The 22,426-nt window shown below is 47.8% G+C and overlaps 1 protein-coding gene across 1 annotated transcript in view; it reads right to left on the bottom strand.

The window, feature by feature from the left end:
* Positions 1 to 1,535: 1,535 nt before the first annotated feature.
* LOC147708350 (uncharacterized) overlaps positions 1,536 to 22,426 on the bottom strand; it is a 361,159-nt gene continuing 340,268 nt past the window's right edge. Inside the window, exon 4 of the mRNA XM_086925726.1 lies at positions 1,536 to 2,042. Coding sequence (XP_086781852.1) covers positions 1,536 to 2,042 — 507 coding nt within the window. The remainder of the gene's footprint in view (positions 2,043 to 22,426) is intronic.

The raw sequence follows: 22,426 nt of genomic DNA on the forward strand, positions 1-22,426 counted from the left end.
GAGCACACCACTGTGTCCAGCCGGACATGTAGGTCGTGCATTCCGGAGAAGTAGGAGTAATCCTGGTCGCGCGGGTGCTGGATTTGCTATGCGTCGACCAACCCCCAGCTATTCTGCCATGCGAGCCTGCCTTTAGTCAACCTGTGTACCAGGGAATCAGCCAGCGGGGGGTGGGATCTATCGAGCAATATGTCCGTTATAGAGTTAAAATCTCCCCCCATCACTAGTGAGCTCGCAAGATAATATGCCAGCGAACCAGAGAGCTGCGTCAGAAAGCCCACCTGATCCACGTTAGGCGCATACACACTGCAGAAGGCCATGTCTCTGCCTCTTAGCCTACCTTCTATGGCCACGTACCTGCCTGCTGAGTCTATCGTCTGCCTCGTGACCTGGAAGGGGACCCCTGCTCTGATCCAAATCAAAGCCCCTGTGCAAACGCCGAATAATTAGTAATGAACACTTGCGCCCTCCACCTTAGTCAAATGGGTCTGCTGGAGCAACGCTATGTGTACTCCCCTGCAAACTAAGTATGCGTGTACCTTGTGCCATTGCGTCATGGTGTGTAGGCCCCTCACATTCCAGGTACTACAACGTAAATCAGCGGTATCTCCCATTCCCCACGAGTAAAATCTGCATTCCCCAACTGGCTCCCGCTACCACACCGGTGAGACTTCCCCCCCAACAAACTCCCCAACTAACCCCACTGCTCACCCCCCAAGAACAGGACCTAGTGACTCACCGCTAGTTCCCATCCAAACCGATACACACTCTCACACCCTACTAAGCCCAACAGCAGTCGCTGAGGGCACGCCTTAAGTGCGACGAGGGGGGACTGGGTGCCAACGGGCCTCCTCCCAACTTCTGCATGCCTCGCATGTCAGACTGAGCCCTGGATAAATATCAAAAACAATTTAAACGAACCCTCCTCCCCCCTTCCCACCCCCATTCCAAAACCTGAAACAGTGAGTCCACCGATGCCGCGATGTCTCGCCATGACCAACTCGACAGCTGCCTCAGCCCTCGTCCAGCATCCCTTCCGCTGTTGCCGGCGTGACCTTCGGCAGGTGCGCACTGTCCCCTTCTGAGTGTTCGGTATCAGACCCCTCTTTGTCCTTTTCTGAGTCTGTTCCTCCTGGAGACAGTCGTCCCTGCGCTCGCGACAGGGCTGCTACCGAGTCCAGTACATCCCGCCGTTCTGCTTCCGTCTGTTGCAACAAGAGCCTCCTCAGGTTTCTCCGCCTACGCCAAAGCCTCCTTGACTTCCTCTGAAGCAGATGGTCTGCGGGAACCTGCGCCCTTTGCCCCGTGCCATCTTTCCCAGCTCTGTACAACTCTAACCAAGCACAGGCGTCCTCCGGGGTGTCATAAAAGTTTGATGTGCCATCTACAATGACTCGCAGCTTGGCCGGGAATAACAGCGAGTACTGGAAACCCTACTCCCTCAGTTCTCTCTTGACGACCAAGAAGAAGGTCCGGCCTCACTGGGTTTCATAAGTGTAGTCCGGGAATAGGTTCATTTTACTGTTCCCCACTTGTTAGGGGCCATCCACGCGTGCTCTTTGGAGCAGAAGATCTCTGTTGCTATAGAGCAACAGCCTCGCTACCACCGGCCGCGGGGGCCATCCCTTTTGAGGCGGCCTGGCGGGCACCCTGTGTGCTCTTTCCAAAGTATAGAAGGTCGAGAGGCCCTCAGGAGCCACCACCGTCTTGAGCCATGACTCAAGATACTGCCCCGTATCAGTTCCCTCCATTTTATCCGGCAATCCCACTATGCGGATATTGTTGAGGCGATTGCGCCCTTCCGCCTCCTCTGCCCTCTTCTCCAGTGCTCCAATACGATTCAGGACATCAGTCATTGTGGCCTTGAGGTCGCTTTGTAGCGGTTCAATGGCCTGTAGCGCTCCCTCCACCGCTTTAACTCTGTCCACCAGTTTACCATGGTCCGCTCGCAATAGGCCCAAGCCCGTGGCTACCTGCGCTATATCTTGCTGCAGCGCCGCTCTGGAGTGTGCTATCGCCGCCAAGATTTTGTCCAGTTGGAGCTGCAGGTGGGGATTACACGGTTGTTCAGGCTCTTCTTGCTCCCTCGGCCAGTTAGTTCAGTGTCCGATTGCTGCTGAGCCCCCTCTTTCTTGCCCTTCAATTTTCCCATGGTGAGACGCCACAAGGAGAAGAGCCCCCCGCGTCTCCAACAAGAAGGTCTTTTAGAGTCCCGTGCTGGTAGGGTCACACCCAATCTCACCCCAGTGTCTGGTTTGGCCTCTCAGCTCCTCTACCAGCAGGCCGAGATCAAGTCCAGACAAGGTAGGGCAGTTGTGTGGACATTGCACTGGTAGAGTTCTCTCAGCCTCCTAGGTGCCACCATAGCCTCTTTGTCAATGGCGGCAAGTTCCCCCAGCCGTTCCTCTATGCCTCCTGTCCAATGTCCTCTGTAGACCATCAATTTTGCTCCCAGCGAGGGCCTCCTTCACCTCCAATCGCCAGGATATCACCCTCACTGAGCGCGACGCATCGGGCATCTCGAAGTGCATTGGCCGGCCACCCGGGGGGTACCTGCTGGCACCATCATGCCTCCTCGTCGCCTTTCCTCTCCAGGGGAGAGACCGGTCCCCTCCATCCAGATCCCGGCTCCCCGATACAGCCTGGCGGGCCGGGACCCTCCGCCACAGTCACCGGCTGGTCCCTGAGGCCCAGGCCGCAATCCCCAGGCCGCCTACGATAGCCCCCAGCACCCAGGTGCAGCCAGTCCGCTCAGGGCACCGCTCCCCGGCCGTGCTCGATTCCTCTCCTCCCAGTAGGCCGCAATGCTCCTCGACCCCGGTTGGGCCCTCAGCTTACAGCACCAGCTCCTCTGTGCTGCCCGCGCCAGTGCTGGGCCCAGGATCTCCGCCACAGTCCACAGCTGCGGTACTTACACAATGGTTCCGCCTCAGCGCTCCACAGTTCCCTGCTGCTCATTGTCTACTGGAGCAGCCTTGAGGCGTCTGCTTCTCGGGGGGGGGGAGGGGTCCGCTCCACTCCCACCTCCACTAACAGTTCGAAGGTTTTGCAGAACCCACCACCTCTCGGCCCGTTACCGGTCGACTGCTCCAGAAAGGCGCCGCCACTAGGATCATCCGCGTCGCACTGGGTTTTACTCTCTTCGTTGGGCCGCCATTTTAGGCTGCGTGTCTTCGTCCTCACCGATCAGGCTTCCAGCGGTCATATCTTGCGCTTCGGGCCAGGCTCACGTCTCAGGTCATCACTGAGTGGGCTCTACCCCTTCACCTTTCGCCTCGGTGGGGCAGGGGGCTCGGAGTGCCGTTAAATCAGGATTAATGCGGGCTTAGTGACGGAGCTCGCGATTCAGGTGGCCTCCATCAGTGGCCCCAAGCCACGCCCCTCTGTGACAGTGATTTTGATGATGCTGCATGGCTGCGCCACTGCCTCTGCCTAGCCTAGTATCGGCCGCCAGCCGTTCAGTCCACATAGATATGATATATATCACGATGACGGGGTTAAGTTAAGGACCCTGCCCGGCACCTGAAGTTTCTTCCAGACTTCCGCTCCCCTAAACAGTTTGCTGCTTTAGGGCTATATGTATCAGTTAGTTAAGGCAGTGCCCCGGCGTGCCCACCATGTAACCTTAATAACCATAACCGAGTACTGATAGCCACGCACTGAGCCTTGCCCATTGTCAAACCTTAACCAATGCTGCTTTATTTTTTTGCGTGGTGTCGTGACAGTGATGATGATGCTGCGCCACTGCCTCTGCCTGGCCTAGTAGCATCCGCCGGTCGTACGGTCACATATATCACGATGAAGGGCCTGGCCGGCTGGGGTTAAGTTAAGGCCCTGCCCGGCCCCTGCCCTGGGCCTGAAGTATCCTCTAGGCTCCTGCTCCTCTAAACAGTTTACTGCTTCGAAATGGTTAAATCAGTGCAATTTAACCTTCAAAATTGAAAATACATTAGGTTGCGTTCCGAGATTCTGCAGCAGACGGTGCATCGCAAGTTGCCACATGGATATATCACCACCTGGGTTCAGGCATGGAAGCCGCATTTGAGGTGTTTTCAAATTAAATAAGCAGAAACTTTAAACTTTGGAAACCTCGCTTTCTAATCACAGATTTAGCACAGAAAGCACAATTTGGTGCCACACTACCGTATTCCAAATATCCGATTCTTTGGTGCCAAGCAGAATTTCTATTTTAATGGTTTATAACTTCAAGGTTATTAACAATCCATCAATAGGATCTGGTCATGAAATATATTTTTGTCCTTTAGTTACCCTCCCTCCCTCACTCACTCTGTGCCTCTCTCCATTCTCTGTATGTTTCTCTCTTTCTCCATACTTCCCCTATTCCTCACCGGATTCCTCCTGCCTTCCTCTCTCATTCTTATTCACTGACTCTCTCTTTTCTCTACCTTTCTCGTTGTATATATATATATATTTTTTTTTGTAGTTTTACTTACTGTGGACCAGTCCCCCAAAGTAACATAATATGAGTATTTATAAAAGATTATCTTTCTTCTATTGTCCCTCTGCTTTACATTTTTCTTACACTGGTGCCCCTCTCATACTCCATACATGTGCTGTGATTGTGCATTGTCTTCTCCGATCCCATCCCTGGTAGTTAACTTCTCCCTAAATTTAAATCTTTATTGGCTTGAGTGGTTGGGTCTGGAACCTTTTGTGTCTCTCAAGGCAGATTCTCTTTCCTCTCAGGAAAACATGCTGAGCTAAAAATTGCTCGCACACTTGATTAGAGTTGGTAAATATTACTAACTCTTGTCCAGTAAAGCGGTGGCAGCCCTCGATTTGAGTAACCAGCAGTTTCTTGCTGGGTAAGGCTCCCAAAAAACAAAAGAGGTTCCTCACCACTCGGGCCTGTATAGTGGTTAATTTTCTGTGCTTCTTTCCTCAGGTCAGTGCTCAGTGGGACTCTGACTGTCTGTTGCCATGATGGTAGTGATGTACCTGAAGGGGATGGCTGGATAATTATTACAAACATCCATTTGCTTTCTAGAATTTGTAGTACTTGTGTTATAATGGGATAAAACAAGGCAACATGTTCTAAAATGTAAAGGCCGAACTGGAACAGCTACGCGCAAGTAAGCCATTAAAACTGGAGAGTTCCACTTCCACACTGGTGTTGAAAAGTGTTCATTCATTAAAGTGTTCAGTTTTGAAATTGTACTTTTTTAAGGGACAGGGGTGCTTCTTACACTGGTGCCCCTCTCATACTCCAAAAAAGGGGTTGTGATTGTGCATTGTCTTCTACGATCCCATCCCTGGTAGCTAACTTGTCCCTAAATTTAAATCTTTATTGGCTTGAGTGGTTGGGTCTGGAACTTGTGTCTCTCAAGGCAGACTCTCTTTCCTCTCAGGAAAACATGCTGAGCTAAAAATTGCTCGCACACTTGTTTAGAGTTGGCAAATATTCCTAACTCTTGTCCAGTAAGGCTGTGGCAGCCCTCGATTTGAGTAACCAGCAGTTTGTTGATGGGTAAGGCTCCCAAAAAACAAAAGAGGTTCCTCACCACTCTGGCCTGCATAGTGGTTAATTTTCTGTGCTTTTTCATTCAGCTCAGTGCTCAGTGGGACTCTGACTGTCTGTTGCCACAATGGTAGTGGTGTACTTGATGGGGATGGCTGGATAATTATTACAAACATCCATTTGCTTTCTAGGATTCGTAAAACTTATGTTATAATGGGATAAAACAAGGCAACATGTTCTAAAATGTAAAGGCCGAACCGGAACGGCTACTCGCAAGTAAGCCATTTAAACTGGAGAGCTCCAATTCCACACTGGTGTTAAAAAGTGTTCATTCATTAAAGTGTTCAGTTTTGAAATTGTACTTTTTTAAGGGACAGGGGTGCTTGGTAATTTGGCTTCTTGCAGAAGAATGTGAAACTACCTTATTGCAGAAATAAACAATACCTCCCTTCAAACCAACAAAGAGACATGTTACCTATTTATCATGCTTTCATGAAAACCAATTTACAAGAAAATTGAGCTACCTTTGATCTCAGTGTGGACCGAGGCAGTCGTTTCTTCATGCAGACCCTTTGGCGAGGTTTCAGCATCGCCAACGTAGGAGTCTGCACCACGTGGGGCAGTGTCCGACGCAGGCATGATACCACTGGTCTCCTCTGTCAAAGGCGGGTGCACTCTGACAACATAGGTTTCCCTTCTTTTGAACCCGAACTGCAGGTGCTGCTCCAGGATCCCTGGCGCAGACATTAAGGACTAAATACTAGGAAGATATTTTACACTGAGCTGCGAGGGAGACTTCAACCCAGTGCTTGTATTCGGTATCTGGGATTACTGCAGCAGCACGACATCCTGCAAATGTAGATGCACTAAGGTCAACATAGTCTATCCACCGGTGCAGCACTGACTCTCAAGGGCGTGCTCCCACATTAAACTTCAAGCCTGACCTAAATAAAATAAACCAAGAAAAGTCAGCATGGAATCAAAATGGTGCAGAACCTAGTTTCTGAACTGCATAAGAAAGTGGATAGCTTGGGGGAGGCCAGGAGTCGGGACATTAAGACTACCCAACACCCTCTCTTGCCTACGTGAACACGTCACTACAAGCTTTGCTTTGTACATGCTTTTGGAGGGTTCACTTCCCAGCACTGGCCTACGCAGGTATATTAACACCAATGTTTGCTGCAGGCTTAAGCCATCCTAACCTGAGACTTCTACCATTACTTGGGAGGTCTGGATGACATTCTCACTCTCGAACCCACTAGTAAACAGCTGCCTTCCTTTAAATGGGTTGCTTATCACCTGTGTCCAAAGTGATAAGGCCAGTAGAATATCAGGGCCCTAGGGGTTGTAGCAGGTGAGTGTGGTTTGGCATGAACCACTGCCCTGCCACATCCAAATAATTTGTCTTTACCTATGCATTCCTGGGGCCTATAGACCAACGGCTTGAGGTTCCTACTTGCACTGTCTTGGAAGACTTTTAGCTCCAGTTTAAAACATCATATTACTATTGGATGGAATGCTCTAACAGCTTAATTAACCTTCTGTTTATGTCAGTGCCACTTATTAAAGAGCTGCCCTCTCCCTTATAGGCCTGTGAGTGGGGCCTTTAGCAGTAACTTTCATTCGGTGGGAGGAGGGGGTCTTTAGCAGCAAGTATTGACATTGGCAGCAGGATACAATCTCTGGTCCAGAAAGCAGCTTGGTTACCTTGCAGCAGAGGCTGGATAAGTAAATAGGGAACAGCCAGGCCTGGAAGGAAGTGCTCTTCTCTTCGCAGCAGGACTCTCAGTAGAGAGTTTCATTTGCCAGGTAGTGATGTCCTTCTGCTCTCGTTGCAGTGCACCCTTCTTTCGCCCAGTGACACTGATACCCGCCGCATAGCTGCCAAGGTTTCAGATTCCTATGAGTGCCATTTTCAAAATTTCAGTCAATTCAGTGTAATTATGAGTAACATTTCAATGACTATGAACCAGAAGTACTGACTATGAATGACACTTTCTGGCGAGCAAAATCCAGTCATGAAGATTAGAGATTAGAAACATATAAATATCAGATATTGCACCCATTTGTGTATCAAGCTTGTCTCAATCATACATCATTTTGAGCTGAATCCTCACCCTTTATTAAAGCAGCTACATTATGCTCCCAAACAGGGCGTTACACGTCCATGATTGTTCAACACCTTTGAGCAATGCTTGTAATTTTTAGGACAAGGTTGTGGTGAAAATGTACTCTATTTTGCTCTGGAGAAAAAATATTACTTAAAGTCATTACATTGAAGTTTCTTTTTCAAATGTGTACATTTGATATGTTAAATAAGTCTGCACATGTGTTCAAGCCAGAACATAGAGGTAAAGTTATCCCTCGTAAATACACACCTGGTAGTCGCTACAACACACAGCTGTTGCAGGAAGCTCAACAAAGTATCCCTACCAGCACAAGCATCTCTGGGATAGGCTTGGGCTAGCTTGCAGTTTCACTCTCACCATTAAACACAGGCCTACATGCTGCCTGCAAAGTACCCTTGAAGTCTTGACCCAAAGGCACGGGTCTGCTTTTCGGATGTGGGAAAGTCTGAGTTTTTCCTATTTCGAGGGAGGCCTGCTCACCTCGCCAGCCCATTACTGAGATTGCCTTACGTTAAAGTGCCAAGCACTGGAGGTGCAAAACATACCAGATGCGACGGCAGAAGTCAGATCCCCTCTATACAACTTGTCTTCCTCACAGGACTTTTCTTAGCTTCAGAGTCCAAATGTCGAGTTATCTTGAATCGTTACCACTGCTTCGTAGAGCTATGCCTACAATCGTATCCTTTACAACTAGTGATGTCTGGTAGCTACTCAACTGTCCAAAGCATCAGCCGATAAGCAGAAATTCTACCACAGCACTGGATAGAGCAGGAAGTTGAGGCACTGGGGGTTGGTGAGTTTAGGATTGTGGAAAGATATGGTTCATACAGTTCACCAACACCACTCAACAAGCAGTGGTCTTCAAAATGCTCCACTGCAACATACCTATCCACACCCTCACCAACTCTGCCGGAAAGGGCAAGGCTCATTGCTATGTTTGTCCTTAGTGTGATGTTTGGACTTTTCACAATCTTGACTTTTTCAGTGATGTAACTTTGAGGGCAGCACCAACACTCTTAAAATGGCTCCAGCACCACTGGCTTGGATGCCTTTGTTTGAAGTTTCCATGCTTTCTGACTTGGGTGCCTTTGTTTATCTGCTTAGAGTGTTTTCAGAACATTTTGGTTTAATTTGTCACATAAGCTACGTAAAAGTTGTATCTTTGAACTCAGACTATGTTAAAAAATGCCATAGTCCAGTATTGTACTTTACCTAAATCAGCACATAGAGCACTGGAATTGTACCTTTTCAATGCATTAGTGATTGTAGCTAATGTATTCCAAAATTGTGTTTTAAATGCACTTTTGATGTAATCTTTTTAAAAATGTTCACAAGGCAGGGGAACCTCCTATCAAAAGCTGACTTTGAGGAAGGCTCCCTTGCTGAAATTCAGATTGGGTATTTCATCCAACTTTTAGCAGTGTCAGTTGATGTGGGTGGAGCTAATAAAGTAAGTGGGTGGAGTCAGTAGAGGTAAACTAGGGTGGCCTCGGACAAACATTTGAGCACCTGCACTTCATATTTTAGAAATTAAGCACTGCGATTTGGTACTTTGCTGGCATTTTACCGACACTTGAAATGTTTAACATATTCCAGATATGTTGGTTTTATGCAGATTCATCACAGGAAGCATGGTTAAGAAGAGGAGAGGCAACATTTGTTCATTTCCGATGAATATTGGAAGCTTTTGGTACAGCACACAAAATGTGTCAGGAATTTATAAGTTTAGCTCTCCACTGGCATGTCAAGTTAAGCCCACTGTAGAGATACCAATTTCATGCAGCTCTTCGTGCAGATCCTGCAAGGGAGGGTACATTTAACCCCTTCGGTTCTCATGATGAGCTGAGCTCGTTATGAGGCACAGTGCTCCTGTGCTCATAACGAGCTGAGCTCTTCATGACCACACCCGTTTCTATTATGGTCCAGCACAGGAGATAAATATCTCAAGCAGCCAAGGTGTTAAAGAGTGAGTTCAAAAAAAGCTTTAATATACTAATAACATTTGCACCCATTTGATGGATTAGCATGTAAGATGAGGTACCAGAATGTATTTTAACTTGCAAACTGCAAGCCATTATTCGCAAAGGTAAACTTACACTTTTGTGATGTTACCTTTTTAACTTCAAGTTAATAGTAAGTTTACAACTACGGAGACTCCGCAGTCAAGAAAGCGAACTCTACACATATAAAGATAGGCCTGTTCTATGTCCTTTGTTAATAAGGCCCTCCATTTGCAGCTATCTGTCAGGTTTTAAGAGCGTCGCGCCTACCTGACTATTTGAAACTACATTTCCCATGAGCCTTCTCGAGCGTTACACTATAAATGTGAGGTCGGGGCTGGCAAACGTTGTGCGTGATTCTGGTTGGCGATTCTCCTGGCAGTTCGTATTCTTTCGGTCGGTGGTTGGTATCCTGGTTACTTCCACCGGACCGCGCAGTCTTTGGCGTCTTGCTATCAAAGGTACTGTGTTCTGGTTGCGCCCCAGCTTGCGAGCGAGTTTTGCTTCGAGCCTGGATTACAAGTGCCAAAGCGGAAAGTAGTAGTGAATGGAACTACGCTTTACCGTATTTGGAGTCTGGATTGTGAAACTGGTGGATAACGATCAAAGCGGAAGATAGTGGTACAGTCACCACATCTTACCGTATTTGTTATTCTTATCTGGGATATTTGGTTGAGTGAATGGATGAAGGAATCTATGCGACACTGAAGTCTTTGTTATATAGGAAGGGTACCGGATATTGATCTACATTCTGCTTTCATTTGTCTCTGGAGAATACTGTGTCAAGAATTGATTGGCAGTGGTGTCTTTTAGAGGGATTCCATTTTTCTGTTTGGATATTTATAACATAGGGTGCGTAATAGGATATTAGCACAAACACTCACCCTAGATCATTCATACAAGTTATAGTAATCAAGGTGTTCTTGTGTTGTTTAGGGGGAAGGAAGACTACATGACTTCATGTGCTATCTCTGCTGAAACAGGAGACTTTGAGAGCATGTTTCAGGTGATTAACATGACATTAGTGAGAATGCAATGAGAGTAGCATATTATGTGTATGTTATAACCTGGTGTGCTTTCTTTTACAGCTTCCCTTTCCGCGCTGTTCCCTTCCCTTCCTTCCCTCGCCCGATCGCTCGAACACCCTGTATAATTAAATATATCAGTGTGTTGGTGAGGTCCGGAGGTGGAACATAATTGCTACAACTGGATCCTGCGGAGTGCATCCTGACACTATCAGTTGGCACAAGGTAGCATGGTTTCCATTGACAATTCACAGTTGCGCAGGACCAGAAACCAGCCCCACTGCACTTAGCTTGAGGTCATGCTCAGTAGGGGTTAACTGCTTGTGGAAAGGGCTGCTTTTATAGACGTTGTATGTAAAAAACCGTTAAAATTAAATTCTTTTCAGCTTTGGTCATAACCCCTTATTATATGTTTAAAAGAAACCTCTGATGATCAATTAAAGAAAAACAAAGTGCAGTTATGGTTACGAAATAAATTGAAAATCCCTTGAAATTCCACAGTTATGGTTAGCTCTGCAAAGCATAGTGCATGCATCTACCAAGCAAACCACTACTCAAACAATATGCAATGTGTATAACCTCACAATATTTACAAAAATAAATGAAAAGACACAACATCTTTAAACTACAACACAAATAAATCATACTGTGTCCGAAATCCTGTCATTCACAATTTTAATGGTATGGTATTATGTCATGTCTCCAGTGAGCTTGCAATGGAGATCCAGCCCCCAGATTTGGACATTTACCTCTACAGAAGACAGTAGTGAGGAAGAATACTGGGAGACATCGCACAGTTCTTATGACCAGTACTGGGGTGACATCAAACAGTATTTATGAACAATGTAATCCCTGGCAGCCCTCTTACCCACCCTAGGTTGTACCTCAGACAAAACGTCAGATTCCTTTTTTAGGTCAAGTACAATGAAGAGGTTGAGACAAAAGAGAAGCACAGCAATCAATAGAAATTGTAGAACAACTTCCCAAGGTCAGGCGGAACAAAGGGAAGACCAAATAAGGGAAATAATACTGGTACAAAACCTCAGAAGCTTTGTGCTAAAATGGAATTGCAAGTTCTTAATGAAGGGCTGGGTTTCATCTCTATTAAGTAGTATGATCTGGAGCTGGTACTGGAGATTTTAGAAGCACAAAATATTAAAAAATAAAATAAATACAAAACAATATGTAAAAAGTACAGTGACAGGCATTGGAATCTTGAAAGAATCACAGGACACGTTACTTACCTTCAGTAACGCATTATGGGGTAGAAAAGTGATCTAGGCGCAGGTTCCTTACCTTTGAATTTCCCGGGCATCATACTGGATATGGAAGATTTTTCTTCCAGCAATACCCCTGCGTGTCAATAGGTGGCGTTGGTCGGCTCCAAGTGACATCATCCGCACTGGAAGTGACACCCCCATCACTCTATAGGCACCACCTCAGTGCGCTGACACCAGTTGCTTTATACGACTTTCCATGCCAGAAATGTGGAGCCATGAAGAGTACTGACAATAGGGTGTTTTTTAAGAAACTATGACCAGGAAAGGGAACAGCCCTGACCATAGAAACTTGCCTGCAGCACGGGGACAATGGGTGGGATGGTAAGGAATCTGCAGGTAGATCAAGTCTCTACCAGATAAGGCGTTACCGAAGATAAGTAACTTGTATATCTCATACAGACATCTAGACACAGATTCCTTACCGTTGAAAAGATATCCATGCAAGGTCATCACCGGAGGAGGGACTGCAGTCAAATTTACACTAGAAAATCCTGCAGGACTGAACAGCCAAAATGACGATCCAGATAGTACTGTTTGATAAATGTGTGTAGGGATGCTCACGTTGCTGCCTGACAGATGTCTACGACTCGGACTTCACATTGCAAAGTCATTGTAGCAACCTTAACATGAGCCCTTAAGCCTTCAGGAGGTTTGTAAGAAAGTGGCTCTGTATATACTGCACCAAAGTAAGGTTCAGTGTGCACAGAGTCCACAGTCCCCAGAGGTATGGCAGAGGCTAAAGTTAGATATAACCTTACTCCCTAAATTGGTAGCTTGGTTGAGCAGTAAGGCAGTATCAGAGGACAGTGTAAAGCATTTGTTGTACACACTCAGTCAGCAAATGGTCTCACATACTCAAGAACTGAACTCTAATGGTTTTGCATATAAAAATATATTGTTGTTTATTTTAAAACCACAAGTAGGTATCCTAAATACTTAGAATGAGAGGTTGCAATTGAATACTTTTGAAAAGCAAAAGACTTTTAAATGCAATCGATACAGTTGTTGCAATATGCAATACAAGTTAAACACAAAATAACATTGAGCTCAATGGGAAGTTTTAAGTCAATGAAATAAAATCACTTTACAAATGTTTTTTTTACTCAGGGCTTGATCCTGGATTCAGCCCTGGTGCAATTCCTGTAAACAGTTGCAAGAAATTGTTTTTGTTACACAGGCGATTTTTAAGGAATGTTTGTATGTTTCGAAAATAGACACTTAGAAGTAATTCTGGAAAAAAAACAGGCAATGTTTCCCTATGGGAGAAAATCAGGTTGTTGGAAAATCACGGTTTAATTACTTTTGAGGGTCAGTGCTGGGCACAAAGATCCAGCACTAGGATCTCTCCTGATAGCAGGTGAGTAATTTCGTTTTTTGTTGATCAGATGATTTTTAAGGAATATTTCAAAGTTGCAAAACTCGACACTTAGAAGAAATTCTGAGTGAAACCCAGCCAATGTTACCCTATGGAGAAAATCAAGTTATCGTTCTTTCGGTAAGTACTCAGCTGGCAGAGTTAAGGTTCAGGGGGTAGACTCAGGGGTCTCCAGGGTCAGGTAGGTATAGTCAGTACACACTCAGTGGCACAGGGGCAGTCGGGTGCAGAGTGAGTAGGCCGAATGTTAGCTATGGTGGGCAGGGGCAGCCTTTGGTTGGTGGCTGCTAGCAGGCAGGCCACGCGGCTGTGGGAGCTGGGCTCCTGGTCACTTACACAGGGCAAGTGGGGAAGTAGGATAGGACGATAGGACAGTTGCCCCACTTCCAGTGGCACTTGGGCGGCAGGGTGCTTTTGTGCCGTCGGGCGCCCAATGTATTTCAATGGGAAAGCCGAAGGTTGAACAAAGGCTGCAGGCTCGGGCCAGAGATTCTTCAGGTGCGACCACCACTTCGAGAGGTAAGTTGGGAAGCTGTAGGTTAAGTAGCCACCCAGGAGTTGCGCACAGGGGGCCGTGGGGCACCGGGTGCAGGGGTGTCTTTTGGTGTCGGGAAATCTTAACCTCAGCTGGTTGCGGTTGGAGGGGTCCCTGGTTGTGAGGCTGCAGGCGTGGTCAGGAGCGTCGAGGAGGGTCCTTGGGTTCTGGATTCATGGTCACAATCGCTGGGGGGACGTCCTCGTGGTCTTTGTTCACTCAGGCACAGGCCGGGTTCGGTGGGTCCAGAGTGTGCTGGATTTGCGGTTCCTGGCTGGCTCCAGTGGTTGTTGCTGTTTGAGCAGAACCACTGCTTGTGGGAGTCCCAGTCTTTAGATGAGCAAGGCAGTCGGGTCCCCTGGGGTTTTCGAGGTTGCTGACCATAGGAGACGCCGGAATTCAGCAGGAGCTGGTTCGAGGGTCGACAGGCCGGTAGGGCTGGGCCAAGTCAGTTGGTGTCGTCCTCTTATTAGCAGCTGCTCTGCAGGTCTTCTATCTTCTTGTTCTTCTTCTGAGGAAGGAAGGTTCAGGGTGCCCCTAAATACTAGATTTAGAGACGTTACAGGTAGGGGAAGGTCAGGGACCAATGGGTCCCTCCCTGGGGTGCGTACACCCCCTATCCTGCCACTCTCCAGTGGAAGGGGGAAAGGAGCCTGTCTCTGATTGGGTAGGGCTCCCCATCCTCAAGATGGCGAGAGCCCGGAGTTGTACTTCACCTCACCTCCCCCACCTGAGGGGTGGGGTTGACAGGGGCTGGCACACCCCCTTTCCTTCTCTTGTTTTTCCCGCCTGTCTTCCCGCCAGAGTGGGGTCAGAACCGGTGGGGGCTAGTTGCGGAGTACAGCAAGTGGCCTGGAGAAGCTCACAAAAGCGGCAGGCCTTTGAAGCTCCCCCTGCCCATCCTGGGGGCGGAGGCCTAGCACTTCGCCACAGGATTTGCATTGTTGCAGGCCCACAAGAGCGGATGGCTCTCTACCCAGGGGCCCAGCAACATGTCTACTGGGTGGTAGCCTAGGTAGCCTCTCAATCAGGACAAGGGTTGAAGGTTAGTTTCAGGGGGCAACTCTAAGTTGCCCACTGTCGTTCATTGTACATTAAATCCCACACTGACATCAGTGTGGGTTTAATGTTCTGATAAGTTTGATAGCAAACTTCTTAGTCTTCAGTGTAGCCTTCATGCTGCTGTGGAGTTCGTGATGACGACCTCCCAGCATCATATACTCTAAATGGCAGAACTGCACTTACAGTGCCAAGAAATGGACCTGGGTACGGTAGGGTTACAGGGCTCATGCACCTGTAGACAAAAAAGCCTTAGAGGAATCCCTGGAAACCACTATGCGTCATTAATATCCACTCCTTTCAACATACATCCTGTGCCCAATAGGGCTTGATTTATTCCACAATATAATCACACAGTAGAATTAAATACTGACAATATTTTATTCAGATACACTATCGCATTTTTAAAAAAGAAAGTTTTTTTTTAAAATTCGGGATTCAATTCCGAAACAATAAGAACGAAGCAAGTATTACATACTATTATAACACATCTTAATACATTTCATTGTATATCATATCCTAAGACAAAACCAATAATCACAATTTTATTCAAAAACACATTCAAAATAAAAACATGAAATACTGTTACCCCACTCAAAGAACACAATTATTTGTTCAATTCAAATTATTAAGAAGACTGCTCCAATAGCCAAAATATCATAAAGAAGGACCTTTTGTACATAAATTCTCTTGTATCTTATATGGTCCCTTGGCTTTCTTGGATTCTTTTTAACACACAGGCGTCGACGCATTTCGGTGGTTAGGGACCAATAGATATGGAACCACCTTCTTCAGGACTATATTATTTCAGGGGTCGCTTCTTTCACTTTACTGTCATGATCTATATACACATTAAATAATTAGAGATAACGAGAAAATTAGTTCTGTATGTCCTTTGGTATTTAATCCTACTCTCTCATCACTTTTAACACCCAGCTATGGGGGTTACTGAGGTATGCCAGGGCAGTGTGTTGTGGGCATGGTACACAGGGATGTTTGTCATGTTAACTCTGTTTTGTTCTGCACCAAGACACTCAGCCTGCAAAGGCAGTGTGTGTGTGTCAGGGTACGAGGCCCCTAAGGGTGACACAATACGTGCTTCCGCCCTTAGGGATCTTCTCTGGTCACAGTGCTCTGGGTACCTAGGGTACCAGTTACCTGGGGCTGACATGTGGCCAGAGATGCCAATTAGGTTTAGGTTTCAACACAGTTTTAAGGAAGGAACACAGGCCCTGGGCACCTGATTGGCAGGAGCCAGGGCACACTCAGTCAAAGCACACCAGCAATTCAGCAAAAAGTGGGGGCATACCATGCAAGAAAGATGGCACTTTCTCACACAACCCCCCTCCCCAAACGAGAGGTGATGAGACTAACCTTGCCCTATGGAGTCTTAATTGTCTTAGTGGAAGAACCTGGAAAGTCCATCTGCATTGGCATGGGCAATCCCAGGTCCCTGTAGGGAGATGGACCACCTTAGTAGTTTTGGATTCTCTCCTTTCATTTGCATTAGCCATCTGAGAGGTCTGTGGTCAGTTTGAACCAGGAAGTGAGTTCCAAACAAGTAGGGCTTCTGCTTCTTCAGGGACCAAACCACAGCAAAGGCCTCCCTCTCAATGGCACTCCTACGCTGCTTTCTGGGGAGAAGCCTTCTTCGTATAAAAGCAACAGGTTGGTCTTGGCCTTCATCAATGGCCTGGGATAGTACCGCTCCTATCCCTAGCTCAGAGGCATCAGTCTGCACTATGAACTGCTTGGCATAATCTGGTGCTTTTAGAATTGGTGCCGAGCACATTGCTTCTTTTAGGGTGACAAAAGCCTTTTGGCAACTAACAGTCCAGTTGATTTTCTTGGGCATCTTCTTGGAGGTGAGTTCTGTGAGGGGAGTCACAATGGACCCATATCCCTTCACAAACCTCCTGTAGTATCCAGTCAAGCCAAGGAATGTATTAACTAGAGTCTGGGTTGTTGGAGCTGCCCAGTCCAGGATGGCCTGGATCTTGGCTTTAAGGGCTGTTCCTGGCCTCCACCAACAAAATGGCCCAAGTACACCACAGTGCTCTGCCCTAACTGGCAATTGGATGCCTTGATAGTTAGGCCTGCAGATTGCAGGGCTTTTAAAACCTTCCCAAGATGGATCAGTGATTGCGACTCCTCTGAGGCGGAAGCCGGAGGACGAGACAGCCTCGTTTTTAAAAACTGTATTTGCTTAGTTTTTTACTGCATTTTTAGACTTGCAACTGTGTTATTTTTAGCAAGCGCTTTACTCACCCTGCCCTGCCGCACCCACCGCCTGCTCCTCGCGCAGACGACTAGGATCTGATGCGTTGGAGGTAGGGCTTGCCGCCATTGGGGGTTGAGTCATTGTGCGCACCTGTACTGGGATGAGTCCCGCCCATTCGCCTACTTAATCCCTTGCCGCCCCGCCCGCCTTAGATCAGTGATTGCGACTCCTCTGAGGCGGAAGCCGGAGGACGAGACAGCCTCATTTTTAAAAACTGTATTTCCTTCTTTGTTTCCTACATTTTTAGACTTGCAACTGTGTTATTTTTAGCAAGCTCTTTACTCACCCTGCCCCGCCGCACCCACCGCCCGCTCCTCGCGCAGACGACTAGGATTTGACGCGTTGGAGGTAGGGCTTGCCGCCATTGGGGGTTGAGTCATTGTGCGCACCTGTGCTGGGATGAGTCTCGCCCATTCGCCTACTTAATCCCTTGCCGCCCCGCCCGCCTTAGATCAGTGATTGCGACTCCTCTGAGGCGGAAGCCGGAGGACGAGACAGCCTCGTTTTTAAAAACTGTATTTCCGTCTTTGTTTACTGCATTTTTAGACTTGCAACTGTGTTATTTTTAGCAAGCGCTTTACTCACCCTGCCCCGCCGCACCCACCGCCCGCTCCTCGCGGTAACGACTAGGATCTGATGCGTTGGAGGTAGGGCTTGCTGCCATTGGGGGGTGCGCACCTGTGCTGGGATGAGTCCCTCCCTCTCCCAATCCTACATAGTACGTACCACTTCCTGGCCGCGCAGCGGGCGGGTGCAGCGGGTGCGCCGGCGGCGTGCCAAAGGCAAGCCCGCCTGCGCCCTGAAGCGCCCAGCGGCCAGGAACCCTGCCCAATTCGAGCCTGCAATCCACCGCCCAATCTCATATTCATCTGAGGAGCTACGCCGCCTTAGCTGCAGCCTTCCTCTCTGCGCACCACTCAACTGTTCGTTCAACACCCAGGCCAAATGCCCACATTGTAACTATCAATTTACTTGTAACATTGCACTCACAGTACCATCTACTTCATCTTACAAATTTTGGAGCATTAATTGTCGATCTCTGCCCAAAAACAAAGATCATATATTTGATCTATTAACTTCCACCCAGCCAGATGCCTTGTTTCTTACGGAAACCTGGCTTCATGCCAGTTCTGGGCCAGATGTGGCCTGTGCCCTGCTGCCTGGCTATGTTATAGTCAGGCAAGACATAGCCACTGGGAAAGGGGGTGGGATAGCAATTATCTTTAAGGATATCTACTCCTGTTTTTTGGAAGCTATTCTACTCCCAGACTGTGAAGCCGTGCTGTTCAAACTGGCAGTCACGCATCAACTGACGATATCGGGAATACTTATCTACCGCCCCCCTGATAAACCAACTCAATGGCTTTCTTCTTTCGTGGAACGTGTAGCCCCTTATGTGATGAAGTCAGCCAATTTCACCATCCTGGGAGATCTAAACCTCCATCTGGAAGACACACATAATGGCTTAAGCCGAATGTTTCTATCTGACTAAAAGGCCATGCATTTAATACTGCGCAACCATGGTCCTACCCATCAGGCAGGCCACCTACTTGATCCGGTCATTTCCAACATCTTGTTTCACTGCACCTCTCCTGCCCTTCCCCTTGATTGGTCTGACCACTTTGCGATTCACTTCACTTTGCCTGCTGATACCGCGAAGGGCATGCCCTGCTTTGGCACCATGGCCAACCACAGAGCCTGGACTAGGTTGAACATCTCAGCGTTTGACGCCTCACTCACCGCCACCCGCCCCGACACCAAACTTAGGTGCACCTCTCTGGTTCAGGAAGTATCTCACTGGCTAACTTCTAACATCAACCGCCATTGGCGCCACGTCCTCGACGACCCATCCCACGCCTTGCCCCAGCCCCATGGTTTACGGACGATCTAAAGGTAATGAAGTCCGAATCTAAACACCTGGAGAGATCCTGGCGAAAAGCCTACGCTCCTAATGACAAACTGATCTATCGATCAGCACTCAGGAGATATCATCGAGCCTGCAGGAAGGCGAAAGCCTTTTTTGTCGCAGAGTCTATTGAAAGGGCTATTAATCGGCCAAAAGCTCTCTTCTCTATGGTCAAGAAGTTAGCAGGCTCTAACACCTCTCCCACCCCACCTGGGCTAGGGGAAGTGGAATGCAATGAAATTTCAGACTTTTTTATATCAAAACTCGAAACTATCTACAGCGCCCTTTCTCTGACCTCCCCCAAGTCCCCTCCTGACTCCTCTACTCTGGACATATTAGACCCCCCACTTCCGGAAACGCAGATCTTGAAGTGGCCACTGTTTGATTCAAACTCGTTTTTTGCCTGTATGGCGAAAGTAAATTCAGGCTCCCCTTTGGATCCAATCCCTATGGACATCCTTCGCCAGCTATCTCCTGATGTTCTTTCAGTTATTCAAGAGCTTTTGAACACCTCACTGCGGGAATCCATTGTCCCCGACGAATGGAAAAGAGCTTTGGTGGTTCCGCTTTTAAAAAAACCTGGCGCTGATCCCAAGACGCTTGCCAACTTCCAGCCCATCTCCCTGCTGCCCATGTTCTCAAAAATCTTGGAGAGGCATGTTAACATACATCTCACTTCTCATGTGGAGACTACAGGATTTCTATACCCGTCCCAATCAGCGTTCCACTCCCACTTTTCCACCAAAACTACCCTCTTGGGGGTCACTGAGAACCTACGCACTCGCCTTGATCATGGTGAGACCTCAGCGCTTATTCTTTTAGACTTAAGCGCCGCATTTGACACGGTCTCACACTCCATTCTTTTGAGAGCATTGAAAGCGGCCGGGGTGACTGGCTCTGCTCTTGCTTGGCTGGCCTCTTTTTTAAGCCACCGGACATTTCAGGTTGTTTCTTCTGGTTTTTCCTCCTCTATTTGTTCATCTGCATATGGGGTGCCGCAGGGGTCCTCTCTGAGCCCTTTGCTCTTTAATATCTACGTGAGGCCCCTAGCAACCATCGTGGAAGACGCAGGTCTTTCCCTTCACTCATACGCAGACGCCACCCAGATTCTCTTCCCCCTCACCTCGGCTGAAGCAAATAATCCATCTGGTCTCAAACTAGGACTTAGCTGAGTAGCAGAGTGGATGCAGGCAAACCTCCTGAAACTGAACGGAGATGAAACGGAGGCGGTCATTCTGGGCAAGCACAAGCACCTTTGGAGCCCCGCTCATTGGCCGTCAGAAATGGGTCCTCCACCCCTTCCAGTGACGCAGGTCCGCAACCTTGGCTTCGTTCTGGATGATTCACTCTCCATGCGTCACCAAGTGGTCAAGGTGGCAGCCACCTGTTTTTCCATCCTGGGGTGGCTCCAGAAGATCTTATGGATGATCTCAGTCTCGACAAGGTGTTCGGTTGTCCAGGCTCTGATTACCTCTCGCCTGGACTATGGCAATGTGCTTTACCTGGGAGTCACCTTGGAGATTCAGAGGAGACTTCAGCTTGTCCAGAACTCGGCAGCCTGTCTCCTTTGTAAGGTCCCGTGGAAATCTTCTATCTCCCCCTTTCTCAAGGACCTTCACTGGCTCCGTATTGAAAATCGAGTCAAATTTAAAGCTCTTTGCTTTATGCATAAGATCAAACAATGGTCAGCTCCAACCTACTTACAGTCTCTTGTTCAACAATACTCCCCATCTCGTCTTCTCAGATCCTCATCTCAAGGTAACTTCCTGATTCCGCGTTTCAAACTGACGAGAATGGGTGGACGCTCCTTCTCTTGCATTGCCCCTAGGCTGTGGAACTCTCTTCCGGTGACATTGAAACTGGAACCATCTTTGTTGAAATTTCGCAGAGACCTTAAAACCTGGCTCTTCCCTCAGTAATAACTGTGATTTGTAAGCACTTTTCTACTGGCGCCGGGAGACCCCCTGTGGGTAGCTGCGCGCCCTATAAATTCAACTACAAATACAAAAAAAAAATACAAAATCAGGTGATCCTGCCAGGTGGAGCCAAAGACAGCAATATCATTAGGATAAGCTGCACTGAAGGATTCCAACCCAATCAGGACTTGATTCACCAACCTCTGGAAGGTGGCAGGGGCATTCTTTAACCCAAAAGGCAGGCATTACAGTAAACTGATAGTGCCCATCAGGTGTGGAGAATGCTGTTTTCTCTTTTGCTCCTGGGGCCATGCCAATCTGCCAGTACCCTGCAGTTAAGTCAAAGGTACTGTAAAATGTGGCAGCCCCCAATTTGTCTATCAATTCATCTGCTCTTGGGATAGGGTGAACATCTGTCTTGGTGACAGAGATAAGTCCTCTATAGTTCACATAAAACCTAATTTCTCTCTTTCCACCCTGTGGATGAGGCTTGGGGACCAGAACAAATGAGCTAGCCCAGGGGCTCTCTGAGGGTTCAATAACCCCTAACTCTAGCATCTTGCTGACTTCAGCTTTAATGCTTTCCTTGACTTGGTCTGACTGTCGATAGATATTGTTTTTGACATGTTCACTGTCACCAGTGTCCACATCATTGATACACCAGTTTTTCAGACCAGGGGTCAGGGAAAAGAGACTAGTATACTGTTGCAAGACTTTCTTTCAGTCAGTCTGCTGTTGGCTAGAGAGAGTGTCTGAAAAGACAACTCCATCCACTGACCCATCTTTTGGGCTATAGGAGAGGAGATCACTCTCTGCTTCCTGATCCTCATTAGTCACCATCAGCATGGTGATATCAGCCCTGTCATTGTAGAACTTAAGGCGGTTCACATGGATAACCCTTTTTGGTGTCCTGCTTGTGTCCAGGTCAACTAAGTAAGTGACCTCACTCTTCTTTTCTACAATAGGGTAAGGGCCACTCCATCTATCTTGTAGTGCCCTTGGTGCCACTGTCTCCAACACCCACACCTGTTGCCCAGATTCAAACTCAACCAGTGCAGCTCTTTGGCCATACCAGTGCTTCTGAAGCTCCTGGCTGGCCTCAGGATTCTTGGATGCCTTTTCCATGTATTCAGCCATTCTGGACCTTAGGCCAAGCACATAGTCCACAATATCTTGCCTGGGTTCTTGAAGAGGCCTCTACAAACCCTCTTTCACAAGACAGAGTGGTCCCCTCACAGGATAACCAAACAGAAGTTCAAAGGGGGAAACCCTACTCCCTTCTGTGGCACTTCCCTGTAAGCGAAAAGCAGCCATGGCAACAGAACATCCCATCTTCTCTTGAGTTTTTCAGGGAGTCCAATGATCATGCCATTCAATGTCTTGTTGAATCTCTCAACAAGGCCATTGGTTTGTAGATGGTATGGGGTAGTAAACTTGTACT

Source organism: Lissotriton vulgaris, chromosome 6 (genome assembly GCF_964263255.1).
Source record: "Lissotriton vulgaris chromosome 6, aLisVul1.2, whole genome shotgun sequence".
Classification (NCBI taxonomy): domain Eukaryota; kingdom Metazoa; phylum Chordata; class Amphibia; order Caudata; family Salamandridae; genus Lissotriton; species Lissotriton vulgaris.